The sequence below is a fragment of the Pelophylax lessonae genome (assembly GCF_965119305.1).
Source record: "Pelophylax lessonae genome assembly, chromosome: 11".
Taxonomy (NCBI): domain Eukaryota; kingdom Metazoa; phylum Chordata; class Amphibia; order Anura; family Ranidae; genus Pelophylax; species Pelophylax lessonae.
Genome location: NC_138778.1, coordinates 48,015,990 through 48,030,896, shown reverse-complemented (window position 1 = coordinate 48,030,896; position 14,907 = coordinate 48,015,990). Strand labels below are relative to the sequence as shown.

General features: G+C 44.2%; 1 protein-coding gene across 1 annotated transcript in view; it reads right to left on the bottom strand.

Annotated features, from left to right (window-relative positions):
* Positions 1-14,907, bottom strand: part of NECAB3 (N-terminal EF-hand calcium binding protein 3) — a 157,461-nt gene that overhangs the window by 13,634 nt on the left and 128,920 nt on the right. Inside the window, exon 11 of the mRNA XM_082271842.1 lies at positions 3,437-3,514. Coding sequence (XP_082127968.1) covers positions 3,437-3,514 — 78 coding nt within the window. The remainder of the gene's footprint in view (positions 1-3,436; positions 3,515-14,907) is intronic.

Below are 14,907 nucleotides of genomic sequence, written 5' to 3'. Positions count from 1 at the left end.
CTAGGGTCTCTTAAACTGCGATAGCCATCTAACATCATTCGAGACCCTGTGTGAAAGTGTGCCCTAGACCGTGCCGTGCTGTACCCTATACTAATAATCTACTAGTGTGAGGTAGCGACAGAAACAGTCCCCAATGCAGAGACCAAGTTGGCCAGGACAGGAGAGACAAAAAATGCAGGCGTCACGCCTATATCCGCATTTTCTACAGACACAACATCTTTTTTGGGGTGCTCTTTGGGTAGGGGTAACAAGGAGGACATCTGGAAGATATCTCTCATGCAGCCAGCTCACTGCATCTGGATTGTGAAATTGGGCCACAGCACCTCCTGGATACAGAAAGTCTGTGATGATCTCTTCCTGGAATTTTAGGAAGGATCTACTTCTTCCTGACGCTTTGTAGAGCACATAAGCGTTCAGTAGAGCCACTTGGAATAAGTATACAGACTCTTTTTTGTACCAGTGTCTGGCCTTATAGGGAATTAAGTAAGGCGCCATCATCTGGTCATTGTAGTCCACCCCTCCCATGTTAAGGTTGTATTCGTGGACACAGAGGGGCTTCTCAACAACACCAGTTGCCATTGCAATTTGGACTGTCATATCTGCGTGAATGAAGGACAGAACGAAAACATTCTGTGTGTCCCTGCACGTCATTGCAAGCAATTTATTACACTTCAAGCAGGCTCTCTCCCCCCGTCTAAGTCGGGAATCTACAAGCCGTTGGGGGAAGCCCCAGTGATTAGGTTGCACGGTGCCATATGCGCCAATTCCACAGTCAAAAAGGTGACTAAAAAGTGGCACAAGTAATTGTCCACGTATAAATGGTACCCCTTTCCGAATAAGGGCGACACCAAGTCCCAAACAATGTTGTCGCTGCTCCCTATGTACCTTGTAGTCTGGGCAGTTGGGGGCTCCACATTGCTATCTTTTCCCTCGTAAATTAGAAACTACATGTACGGTATAGCCTGTTGCCCTGTCACAGAGCTTATACATCTTGACCCCATATCTGGCACGCTTGCTGTGGAGAAACTGTTTGAAAACAAGTCGGCCAGAAAGTTTAATCAGGGACTCATCAACACAGACAGCTTGTTGGGGCGTATACAAGACTGCAAATTTTTGGTTGAAGTGATTTACAAGGGGCCGAATTTTGCGGAGCCGGTCATATCCAGAGTCACCCCGAGGACGACAGAGTTCATTGTCACTGAAGTGCATGAACTGCAGGATTTGCTCATATTTAGTCCTGGCCATGGCAGCAGAGAACACAGGCATATGATGAATTGGGTCAGTGGACCAATATGACCGCAACTCACGCTTTTTAGTAATGCCCATGAGGAGGTATAGGCCCAGAAAGGTTTTAAATTCGGAAACAGTGATACGTTTCCATACATATTCTCTGGCAAGGGTCAAATTTGGATTTGCGGCGATTAATTGATCGGCATATCAATTGCTTTGGTCCACAATAGATCTGTAAAGATCTTCTGTGAAAAACAGCTTATAGAAACCAAGGGGAGTAAAATTGGCTCTAAATCAGGATTTGCAAGCACATCCGGAGGGACACTATGGGCTCTATAGGCCTGTCTTCAAATTATTGGTGGCTGCGGGACACTACTTGTGCTAGCCACCGCACCAGCTTGAACTGCACTTATAGGACTCACCACGTCACCAAGTGATACTGCAGTGCTTGACTATGACCAGGATGTACTTGGCCGCTGGCACTTGCCAGTTCACCAGAAGGTTGAGCGGCTCTAGTACCGACACTCTGCTGCATACGAGAACCCTGTGATTATTGCACCTCAGCAACAGAAGAACGGGGTTGGTTACGCCTGACCTTTGCAGGGACCACTAATCTGTCATCAGAGCTATCTGTCAGGGAGCCGCTGCTCTCTACAGGTTTGAATACTGAGCCTGATTCTGACAGTGAGGCTTCCCCATCACTCTCATCTGTCATGCTTATCAACGTGAGGGCCTCTTCACTAGTGTACCTCTGTTTAGACATTTTGCGCAATAAATGTATAGGTACCTAGTGTGACTCACAGGTAAAAAAGCACCTGGTTGTCAAGGACTGTTTGAACCGCTACCAAAAAATGTAACTTCTAGTGCTAGCAGAGATCAGGCCTGACTGCTAATGCTGCAGTTTAATGTGCTGTTAATCGGAAGTGACAGTAATCTGCTGATACTGCACTTCTTTGGAAATGGGTGGAGGGGCTAAAAGCAGATGCTTGTAGGTGTTGGGGCTGATCCTGCTAACGCTGCGTTTTGGGAACACTATACTAAACTATTGGGGACGCTAGCATAGTTCTGACCAGATCAAACATATTGATCAATTCAGACACTATACTAGTAATGGAGGTGTTTAGCGTGTGTGTTTTTCACTGGCAATCAGAGGGTTAAAATGTATTACTAAATATGTGGTGGGCAATCTGACGCTATCCTGTATTGATGCTAACTAACGTTAACTGATGTCAACTGTGACACTAATACTGTGATCAGAAAAAAGATCTGCACACTATAATAGTGACACTGTGACAGGGCAATTAAGGGGTTAACTGGGGGTGGTCAGGGGGTTGAATCTTTATTAGGGGATGTATGGCGGGTACCCTAAACCTATTTGGGGCTGCCTCTAACTACCACTAACTGTCTCTCACACTAACAGAAGTCACAAGTGACACTAATACAGTGATCAGTAAATTATCTGCATACTGTATATAGTGATACTGTGACAGGGAGTGAAAGGGTTAACTGGGGGGTGATCAGGGGGTTAAATGTGTGCCTATGTAAACTGGTGTCAGTGTAGTGCTTGTGTAGTCACTGTCTGATGCTCTCTTCTCTCAAGCTGGAACCGAAAAGGGCTCCAGGGGAGAAGATTGTATCATTTCCTGTGCCAGTGTTTACATTACACAGGCACAGGACGTTCTGCAATTGGTCAGAACCGATCACCAGGTCCAGGCCAAAAATCATTAGTCTGGACCGAATCAGCACATCGCGGGGACGGCGACCGCGAGCGCCCCCTAGCCCCCCGCGCGACGGATGTACAATTACATCAGTTCGCACAGCCGAGCAACCTTACCGCAGTAAATCTGTGGCGGGTGATTGGCAACTGGTTAATTTTAGTGCCCAAATAGCCATTAAAATCCTCATTTTTATAAAATATTAAATTGTGTAGAGTAATATCAAACATGTCAAAATTAGAAAAAAAAAACTGACAGGAGTTATAACCCTCCCTTACTCTCAATCAAAAAATGAGACAAAATATGTGCCCTTAGTTCTACTTTTAGGTTGAGATTTTGAAGAGTAGCGTAGCCATCTCAGGATATGAACATGGCGGCTGTGTGTGGGTTGGAGTTTATGGCAGCCATAGAATGGTCCGGTAGGAAATGCAATATGTAGAGTTACTCCCTTGTAAGATTTAGAGACTGCCCTACCAAGGTATCACACTTACCTTTTCCAGGAGTCTTCTCCCTCCCATATCTCATATAAGATATAGCCTGGCTGAGACTGCAGCTTCTGGACAGATACACTGAATAAAACAAAACACAGTTTCCAATGTATACTTAAAAATGAAATGTCTTATCTTAAAGTAATTACAAAATTATGCTACTCACAAAATGACTCCAAAGCCTGGTACACAGTATTAGTTTTTTTTTTTTTTTTAGCAGAGACCCTAGGGAATGAAATGGCAATCGTTGCAATTTTTTATGTCACATGGTATTTGTGGAGCAGCTTTGCAAACACAATTTTTTTGGGTAAAAAGTACACTTTGAAGAATGTTGATTCAAGTAAATAGATACGTAACATGTTATGCTTTAAAATTGTGCACACTCATGGAATGGCGACAAACTGCGGTACTTAAAAATATCCATAGGCGCTTCAAACGCCTTTACAGGTTAGCTGTTTAAAGTTACAGAGGAGGTCTAGCGCTAGAATTATTGCTTGCTCTATATACCGTTTGCGGTGATACCTCACATGTGTGGGTGCAAATACCAGGTACATATGTGTGCGTATGCGTTCGCTTCTGCATGTGAGCACAGGGGGGTGGGGGCTCTTCACGTTTTTTTTTTACACTGTCCCTTGAATTTTTTTTTTTGTTATTACTTTTATTCCTATTACAAGAAATGTGACTATCCATTGTAATAGAAATAAGGATGACAAGTCCTCTTTATGGAGAGATCTGGGGTCAAAAAGACCCCAAATCTCTCCTTTACCTTTAAAAGCAATAGATCAAAAAAAAAAAAAGTTTACTTTCAGCCTTCCAGCCTGGATTGGAAGTGACGTCATGACGTCACTTTGGTCCTCCAAGACCATAGATGCGATCAAAGAGTCCGGCTGCACCATCAGACCTTTTTCGGGCAAAGTGGCAGAAACGGTAAGCCCGATAAACGCCGGTGAAGGCCCCCCATTGCTTTCCAGAGGCTCATGAGTTGCTCAGAATGATTTCATGAGAAAGCTGCCCGCCAGCTGTAAAAAACAAAACCGGAGTTATGGCTGATATTTTCAGCCATAACCCCAGTAAACGGATCTACATGTATAGAAACACTGAAGCTACAACCCATGGTTCTCTTGCAGGTTGACTGACGGAAGATGGCCATGGATGTCCAATGGAGTATACTGGCTAGTGGGTAGAAACCTGGCAGGGTTCTGCCCCAAGGCATGCCGAGTGACTGTGAATATTTCTGAAGAGATCATGGGCTCAGGGCCAGTTCTTCCTCTACAAGGAAAGGTCCAGGTGGGGAGAGGGCTGCGGCCTCTCCTTCCGCACAGGCTGCCATGCAGCCTAAGGAGGGCGACCTAAGGGCCTGAAACACTGAAGCTACAACCCATGGTTCTCTTGCAGGTTGACTGATGGAAGATGTCCACGGATCCTGCCTGGTATCACAGAGGAAGGTGACCTGTGTCCAGGACCTTGTGAGTACAGACCCCCTAAAGGGATACTAGAGACTGTTGTTGCTAAAATCTCCCCTGTTTATGCTAGGAGTCAGCATACTGGGTGTAAGCTAAAGGGGACACTGGCTAGAGTCTTGAAGAATCAAGGTCCACTAAATTCCTTCTACTACAAAGGGACTTGCTTAATTCTGTACAGCCTGCTGCATAGTGCTACTAAAAGTCTGCTACACAGTTCTATTGAAGAAGTTGTCCTTGCTTGTGAATAGTTAACTTGGAGTATCCCCTAGAGTGGTTATTGGAGGCAACGAGCGGAAGGGTGTGTGCACCTGGCTGTGTGAAAATACCCTGTAACGGGCTGTGGATTAGTCAGTGGGAGACCCGGGCACAATTATTCAAGTGGCTCCTGTGGGGGTAGTGGTAAACATCTAAAGTTCATGCGCTAAAGATACCATAGTTGCTAAGTTTGTTTACGGACTGCTTTCAAAGAGGTGCTCTACCTCCCTCTGTGTACGAAGCACATATTGTAGTAGTAGCCAAGAGGGGCAAGGATCCTGCATTGTGCACCTCTTATAGACTCATCTCACTACTTAATGTGGATCTTAAAATCCTTGCTAAGTCCTTAGCTATAAGATTGATGAAGGTTCTTCATCATCTGGTCTCTTCTGATCAGACAGGGTTTATGCCAAAAAAAACTACAGTTTTTTTTTGGATATCGAAAAGGCATTTGATTCTATAGACTGGTGGTATATGGGAGCTGTACTTCGGGAGTTTGGGTTTGGGCCTACATTTAGGAAATGGATTGAGATTCTGTAAAAACATCCTATAGCAGCAGTAAAATAAAATGGAATGCTTTCGGAAAGATTTTCGGTGGAGAGGGGAACACGCCAGGGTTGTTCACTATCCCCGGGTCTCTTTTCTTTAATGAAAGAACCGCTGGTGATGGCTTTGAGAAATTTGACGGAGATACAGGGGATTCAAGTGGGTAAACTGTCAGAGAAAATTGCACTGTACGCGGATGATATGGTTCTTTTCGGATTCGGATTCCTTTTTAACAGCAGCTTTGGATATTCTGAATTATTTTTCAAAATATTCAGGAATAAAAGTAAGTTGGAGTAAATCTCAAATCCTCCCCTTAAGAACACCATCCCCGAGTTGTAGAGTGCCCGATATGTGCCCACTTGAACAAGTAGATAAGGTAAAATATTTAGCCGTATATATATATATATATATATATATATATATATATATATACAGTGGGTACGGAAAGTATTCAGACCCCCTTAAATTTTTCACTCTTTGTTATATTGCAGCCATTTGCTAAAATCATTTAAGTTCATTCTTCTTTCTCATGAATGTACACATAGCACCCCATACTGACAGAAAAACACAGAATTGTTGACATTGTTGCAGATTTATTAAAAAAGAAAAACTGAAATATCACATGGTCCTAAGTATTCAGACCCTTTGCTCAGTATTTAGTAGAAGCCCCCCTTTTGATCTAATACAGCCAGGAGTCTTTTTGGGAAAGATGCAACAAGTCTTTCACACCTGGATTTGGGGATCCTCTGCCATTCCTCCTTGCAGATCCTCTCCAGTTCTGTCAGGTTGGATGGTAAACGTTGGTGGACAGCCATTTTTAGGTCTCTCCAGAGATGCTCAATTGGGTTTAAGTCAGGGCTCTGGCTGGGCCATTCAAGAACAGTCACGGAGTTGTTGTGAAGCCACTCATTCGTTATTTTAGCTGTGTGCTTAGGGTCATTGTCTTGTTGGAAGGTAAACCTTCGGCCCAGTCTGAGGTCCAGAGCACTCTGGAGAAGGTTTTTGTCCAGGTTATCCCTGTACTTGGCCGCATTCATCTTTCCCTCGATTGCAACCAGTCGTCCTGTCCCTGCAGCTGAAAAACACCCCCACAGCATGATGCTGCCACCACCATGCTTCAATGTTGGGACTGTATTGGACAGGTGATGAGCAGTGCCTGGTTTTCTCCACACATACCGCTTAGAATTAAGGCCAAAAAGTTCTATTTTGGTCTCATCAGACCAGAGAATCTTATTTCTCACCATCTTGGAGTCCTTCAGGTGTTTTTTAGCAAACTCCATGCGGGCTTTCATGTGTCTTACACTGAGGAGAGGCTTCCGTCGGGCCACTCTGCCATAAAGCCCCGACTGGTGGAGGGCTGCAGTGATGGTTGACTTTCTACAACTTTCTCCCATCTCCTGACTGCATCTCTGGAGCTCAGCCACAGTGATCTTTGGGTTCTTCTTTACCTCTCTCACCAAGGCTCTTCTCCCCCGATAGCTCAGTTTGGCCGGACGGCCAGCTCTAGGAAGGGTTCTGGTTGTCCCAAACATCTTCCATTTGAGGATTATGGAGGCCACTGTGCTCTTAGGAACCTTAAGTGCAGCAGAAATATTTTTGTAACCTTGGCCAGATCTGTGCCTTGCCACAATTCTGTCTCTGAGCTCTTCAGGCAGTTCCTTTGACCTCATGATTCTCATTTGCTCTGACATGCATTGTGATCTGGAAGGTCTTATATAGACAGGTGTGTGGCTTTCCTAATCAAGTCCAATCAGTATAATCAAACACAGCTGGACTCAAATGAAGGTGTAGAACCATCTCAAGGATGATCAGAAGAAATGGAAAGCACCTGAGTTAAATATATGAGTGTCACAGCAAAGGGTCTGAATACTTAGGACCATGTGATATTTCAGTTTTTCTTTTTAATAAATCTGCAACAATGTCAACAATTCTGTGTTTTTCTGTCAGTATGGGGTGCTATGTGTACATTCATGAGGAAGAAGAATGAACTTAAATGATTTTAGCAAATGGCTGCAATATAACAAAGAGTGAAAAATTTAAGGGGGTCTGAATACTTTCCGTACCCACTGTATATATATCCAACTCAGCTTCTGATTTTTTTAAACTAAATGTTATTCCATTGCAGCAGCAGCTTAAAGAGCCAGATACTATCCTGGCAAAAGCTACCTCTGACACTTATAGGTAGAAATAATTTAATTAAAATTAAATTTTTACCACTTTTTCTGTATATATTTAAAAATTTCCCTGTGTGGATCCCAAAATATATTTTAAAAACATAGATTGTTTAATCACAAATTTCCTATGGCAGGGTCAACATCCTAGGACAGTGATGGCGAACCTTGGCACCCCAGATGTTTTGGAAATACATTTCCCATGATGCTCAGCTACACTGCAGAGTGCATGCGCATCATGGGAAATGTAGATCCAAAACATCTGGGGTGCCAAGGTTCGCCATCACTGTCCTAGGATTAAGATACAAACGCTTAAGCAGCCATGGAAAAGAGGAGGGTTGGCGGTCCCGGATTTTTTTCCGATATTTCCTTGCTGGCCAGCTAGTTTTTGTTCATAGATGGCTTAATAGCCCAGAAGATGATGCGGCTGTAGTTCTAGAGGCGGCCATTGTTGGGTCTTATGAGGCACTGGCATGCCTCGCGATGCGGGGCCCAGGGCACCATACAACCTTACTAATTCTTTGAAGGCAACGCTACGAGCATGGGTAGTTGTAGATAAGATTGTTGAGAAGGGAGAAGGGGGGAGTAATTTCACCCCATGCGCTAATATGGAGGAACTCTCGCCTACCACATTTTTCTATTCACATTGACCCAGGTATCTGGACGCAACAACCTTACTAATTCTTTGAAGGCAACGCTATGAGCATGGGTAGGTGTAGTTAAGATTGTTGAGAAGGGAGTAGGGGGGAGTAATTTCACCCCATGCGCTAATATGGAGGAACTCTCGCCTAACACATTTTTCTATTCACATTGACCCAGGTATCTGGACGCAGTATAATATAAAGACGTTGGGTGATATCGCTGGTGAGGGTGGAATTCTCCAATTTGAGACCCTAAAAAACAGGTTTAATCTTCCCAACTCTCATTTGTTTTGTTATTTACAGCTTAGGCATGCTTTCCGGGCCCAATTTGATGTAATGGGCTTTCAGGTCCGGGTGGCTGAGATGGAATCCCTTCTTAGAAAAGTTCCCTTGGTAAAACCGCTATCCAATATCTAAAAGCATCTTTTCAAGGATGGTTTGGAACACTTCGCCCGGCCACGTGGGAGATTGTGTTCCCACAATTGGATGGCGATGATTGGGAAGATAAATGGGATATTGATTTGTCTAGCCTGGTATCGTCCAGAGACCAACTTATTCAATACAAATTTCTACACAGGATCTATTATACCCCGGCTAAGCTAGCGAACCTCTATCCATGGCAGTCCCCAGATTGTTGGTGGTGTTCTGCCACCAATGCAGATTTCGATCATATCTTTTGGGGATGTGTTGAGATTCAGGTCTTTTGGAGGGGAGTCATGGAATGTATAGATGAGGTGACGGATATCACATTACAGCCAGGGGTGGAGGTATTTCTTCTAGGATTGGTGGATGGATTTGCCCATGAAAAGGCTACCCGTACTCTTTTGACAGTTCTACTGTACTATGCAAGGAAACTAATAATACTCTCATGGAAAAAAATCTAGACCACCCACAGTACAAGCTTGGAAAGAAATTATAAATAAGACACTTCCGCTGTATAAAGCTACGTATATAAACAGGGGAATGTTGGGAAAGATTAATGAGGTTTGGGGCTGTTGGGTCGATAATATACTTACAGTATCAGAATGATTGGGCAGATTTTGAAGAGGGATATGATGGGGTTATGTTGACCCATGGTGGAACGAAAGTGTTTCTAAATGTACTTTTATATGTAGCTAGAGAATTCTTTTTTTTTTTTTCTCTTCTCCCCCTCTCCTTTTGGGCTAGGTTTGATTTGGTGAATGTATGTATTGTTAGCCCTATTTAGGGCATTTGTATGTATGTATTGATGTTATTTGTATTGAAATTAACCACTTTACCACCGGAGGATTTTGCTGTCTTACGTCCAGGCCACTTTTTGCGATTTGCAACTTTAACTGACAATTGCGCGGTCGTGCGACGCCGTACCCAAACTAAATTTACGTCCTTTTTTTCCCACAAACAGAGCTTTCTTTTGGTGGTATTTTATCACCTGTGCGATTTTTAGTTTTTGCGCTATAAACAAAAAAAGAGCGTTTATTTTGAAAAAATAACAATATTTTTAACATTTTTTTATATGAAATCCCCCCCCAAAAAAATGTAAAAATCAAAATTTTTTTACATTTTTGGCCAATTTGTTTTCTGCTACCTATGTTTGGTAAAAAAATCACAATAGGCATATTTTGATTGGTTTGCGCAAATGTTATTGCGTTTACTAACTAAGGGAAAGATTTCTGTCATTTTTGGTGTTTTTTTTTTTAACGAGTAATGGCGGCAATCTGCCATTTTTTTTGCGGGACTGCGACATTGCGGCGGACAGATCTGACCCTTGACTGACATTTTTGACACTTTTGGGGGTACCAGTGACATTTCTACAGTAATCAATGCTATAAATATGCACTGTTACTGTAAAAATGACACTGGCAGGGAAGGGGTTAATTTTATTGGAGAGGGAGGGGTTAAAGTATGCCTGGTGCTTACTAACGTGTGTGGGGGGAGGTGACTGAGTGACACAGGGACAGATCGCATGTTCAGCTATGCTGAACCCTGCAATCTGTCACTGTTTGTCACTTAGGAGATCCGCCCGCTCTGTTTACACAAGCGGGCGGATCTCCAAACTCGATTCCCCGACGATCGGGGAAGAGCAGCGGCGATCGCCGCCGCTTCTCCCCTGGCCCGACTCCCGCTGTGACTGGAAACAGCGGGAGCGCGCCTCCGGCGGCGTGCGAGCGCCGCCTACAGGGGGAGGAGTCCAGCGACGTAGGTCTACGTCGCTGGACGGAATCGAGCCACTTTGCCGCAGTACAGTCAACGTGACTGTTCGGCAAGTGGTTAATAAAAAACAAGTTTATAAAAAAAAAATCTAAAGTTAATTTTGTGTGTGGGAATGGGAGCTTTAGGAAAATGGCGCCCAATGGATCGTATTATACCCGCACTGTGAGGACTTAGTGCTTTTTACAGTTTAGTGCACTCTACAGTAAGCACCAGGAAAATGTGAGTGTTTTTATATTTAGTGTTTAATAAACCGGTTGTTTTAAAAGATAAAGCACTATGTCCAGCTTTCTCTCTTTATGATTTGGTTGTATGGAGATAAGTGTAAGAGAAGGAGGATTCTAAACTCAAGATTGCCACCAAAGGAGTGAAACAGTACAAAACAGATCCCAGAGAGGGACAAAAGCGCATATAGACCATTGGTTGGTCTTATCCCCCAGGTGAGGGCACATCGGATGAGGGGATTATCACTAATGTATGTGGATGATTGGAGCACATAGTGGTCAACACTAATTAAGGAAGCAGTCATTTGGATATGTGAACATATGCCTGTTTTTTTATGAAAGATTGAGCATATGCAAGCAAATTCATACCAAAGGACACTTTATGGATTAATGCATTGTTTGTTTTGCTTATGGTATATATGGTTTTATATGATATGCTGATTCTGAAAATTGCTATGCAAACAGATATAAAGGGATACTAGCACATTAGTATTTGGGAGAGCGGCACCCCTTTTTAATATAATTTTAGTATGATTTTGCACATTGATACACGTTTAGAAAGTGTGTATAGGTGTGAAAAATCCGCTTTGTAAGTTTTTAGTTTTGTAGTCTTATAGCACTCAATAGCACAACATAGCAGCGCGCAATTACACCCATTTCTAATAATGGATTATGCTACACTTCCCTTATAAAAAATAAGGGGTCAATTTATACAAGAAGTAGAGCATGTTGATTTATGTTGAAGGCTTAACCCTTTTCCTTAGAACCCCTAAAACAGGTTGGCTGATGTGACTAAAAAACTTCTTCTATAGCAATAGCTTTTTGCTTTTTTTGTACAATATTTAGCCATACAAAACTGGCAGAGGTCTAACTCTTTCAGGCTTTCGCCAACATATTTTAACTGAATTTTTACATTAAGGCCCCTTTCACATGGGGCGGATCTGTCCAAGCGGAATCTTCCTGCTCAGCGGGGGATCTCTTTGCTGATCCCCGCTGAGCAGGCAGATGACAGGTCTGTGTCCACTCCTCTATGCAGACACAGCCCGCTCTTCTCTATGGGGCAATCAGATGGAAACAGACTGCATGTCCGTTTCCATCCGATTGCCATCCGATCCGATCCACTGAACGGATGCCAAACGTATCGCTATATGTCTGTCTTAGCGGATTTCGGCGGATCAAATGCCCAGCGGGTGTCAGCTGACATCCGCCTCCCCGTAGAGAACAATGGGTGGTCCAATCAGGTCTGCCTGAACAACTGACAGGTGGACCCGATCGGTCTGATGGTGTAAAAGGGCCCTAAGGTGTGAAATCAGTATTCGACTTTTTAGTTATAATGGATGTAAAAATATAACAATAACAAAGATGATAATAATACAGATGACATACAGGTGCTATCACAAGGGCTGGGACAAGAGTAAGGAGGCAGAAGGGGCAGCTGCCCTGGGTGAAGTGTTTTCACAGAGAGGAGGGGCACATTCATATGTAATTTGATACATGATTTGCATATGAATATGAAAGTTTGGCATCTTTGCACTGGGCACTGGATGGCCTTGTCTTGCTCCTGTTCGCATGCACCATAATCTTATATAACATATGTAGCATTCTCCTAGTCAGGTGCTAGACAGGTAGCATAGTTTTGATTCTGGCTGCTTATCAGCAGAAAGTTATGTGCTTTCTGCTTATCAGGGAGCAGGATTTACAGTCAGGCCTGTTGCATGTGTCCAGGTGTGATTCATTTGGTCTGAGGGAGTGTCCCCACTGTATCCAATAGGGGAGCCTGTTGGACAGTGGAGGAAACCTAGCCAGTGACACACAGGCTTTTATGACTGTCCCAGTGGGTAGGCACAAGCAGTGGTGCATCTTGGGATACGTTATAAAAGCCACGGGCACATGTGACAGGGTGTCTTTGGGCGGGAAGCCAGGTCCCAGGAGGAGGGTGATGGCTGTCTCTCCTCCTGTTTCTGAGGAAGGTGGTCACAGGCGGTCGGCCTAGTGGACCAGAAGTGTGGTGCTGAGCCAAGAGGTGGAGCAAGTGGGAGAGCGACCTGAGGAAAAACAGTGTCCGCGAGTACCAGGGAGCTTGCCAGGGGTCTGCTCAGGACAGGGACCACTCCAGGAGGGTGTCACTGGACAGAAGGACAACACACACAGTCAGTGAGAAAGGGGGTGCCAAGTTAGACCCTGAAGAGTAATTAAAGTGCAAGTCCATATTCTTTATCTTCACTTCAGTGGCAAGGTGAAGCAGCGGCCTTGCTACATTCTGCAGTCAGTTGTCCTCAGGAATTGTGCATAGTTCAAGTTGGAGTATCACACTCATCCCCTTCTCCTATCCAAGTTCTAAAATAAAATACAAAAAAAACACATCCCCTGGACTGTTCATTGTCTGAGCCAAGAACTGTTAATGCTGCGTATCTGCTATCAGTTGCTAATGGTAACCCAGGGCACCCAAGAACATGTAATTCTCAACAACTCCCTAGGGGGCAGTGCTACACATATATAGGTGATAACAGAGAGAAGAATCATGACAGAAGTTATAAAGCAATAAAAGCAGTTCTGTCTTATAAAAGCCTTTGCTGATGGTACATATAATGATGTCAGTATGCGGAAAGTTCCAAGGCAAGGAAGATTTAGCTGCATCATGTAATGAGATCACTATCTCTCTATAGCTTCTTTCAGCTCTAACATCTCTGGAACGTTCAGCGGAAAAGGGGTTCGCTAACAATGAAGGTGATATATCTATCTTCACCTCTACGATGACTCACAGCTGCAGAGAACAGGCAGTGCCCTTCTCCAGGAAGAATCTCACAATAGTTTTTATTTTTTATTTAAGGCATTTTCCAGCTAAGAAAGAACAGGAAAAGCTTCATTATTTCGCAGTTACCTTGACCAGCAGCATTTAATTATTTTATGCCTTGCTGTATAATAAAATGTTCAGATTTCACAACTGTTAAAGGGTCTCTATAGCTAAAACCTTTCTGTTAGCTTTGGATGGAGTGGGGAAGGGTAGGTATTTCTGTAAACCTACATTCACATGGGTGATTGAGTGGATAGCTTTCTGCATTCAGAGGTGGCTTTAGACCCAGCAACAATCTGTGCCATGGCTGCATACAATCTGGTCAATAAACTGTGACCAGTTTCTGTGTGGCCAAAAACTCAACAGAAAGCCCAACCCTGGATGCACACTGTTGGTCAGAAGCTCCACTGCTGAGCTGAGCAGTTGCATGCGAACAGTGGGGTCACCAGCCATTGAGCCATAGAGTGACTCTCCTCTATGACTAAGCCCTGTGGGCATGGTGAAACGCATTGGGGAGTGGTTTCAGAGGAGCCTAGGCTGAGGCTGCTTTCCATACACTGACTCATTACATGGTCTGTTTAGGAGTGCAGCGTCTCTGATTCACATGTGGGTGGGGCCTACTTACCCTGCATGTGGGGTTTCCTCTTCCTATGTACGTTCTCATCAAAAGGCTGGGAAGAGGCGGGGCCCTAGCCATATAGAAAGCCAACCGTTAAGGCAGATCCCCTGCTTGGAGATGAACTGTACGCTGGGCGCAGTTGTGTAATATACAGAGTTCCACCTCGAAACGTATTATCCCATGTCACTACACACCTTTGCCTCCCGAATGTAACATTTAGGAGGGACACCGCTGAGCCTGTGCCCTACTCCAGCAGTCCAGCATAACTCCGCCACCTTACTCCCAGTGATAGAATGGGGTCCCGCCGTGCACTTAGCACGGAACTCATGCATTCACTTAATTAACTCCTTCAGCTCTCCCATACCATGCAGCTATCCGAATCTCCGAACCGTGGGTTCGGTCCCAAATGCTTTTTGGGAACAGACTACTAGGGAGGGAGTCAGCGCACCAATCCCCTCCCTGCAGGAGGACCCGTCACCCATTCCTGGTACCCCTTTCCACTGTCTGACTGCTACTCATTCCCACTACTCTATGGTTACCCGTAGCAATGACACACTTTCTCAATTCTCCT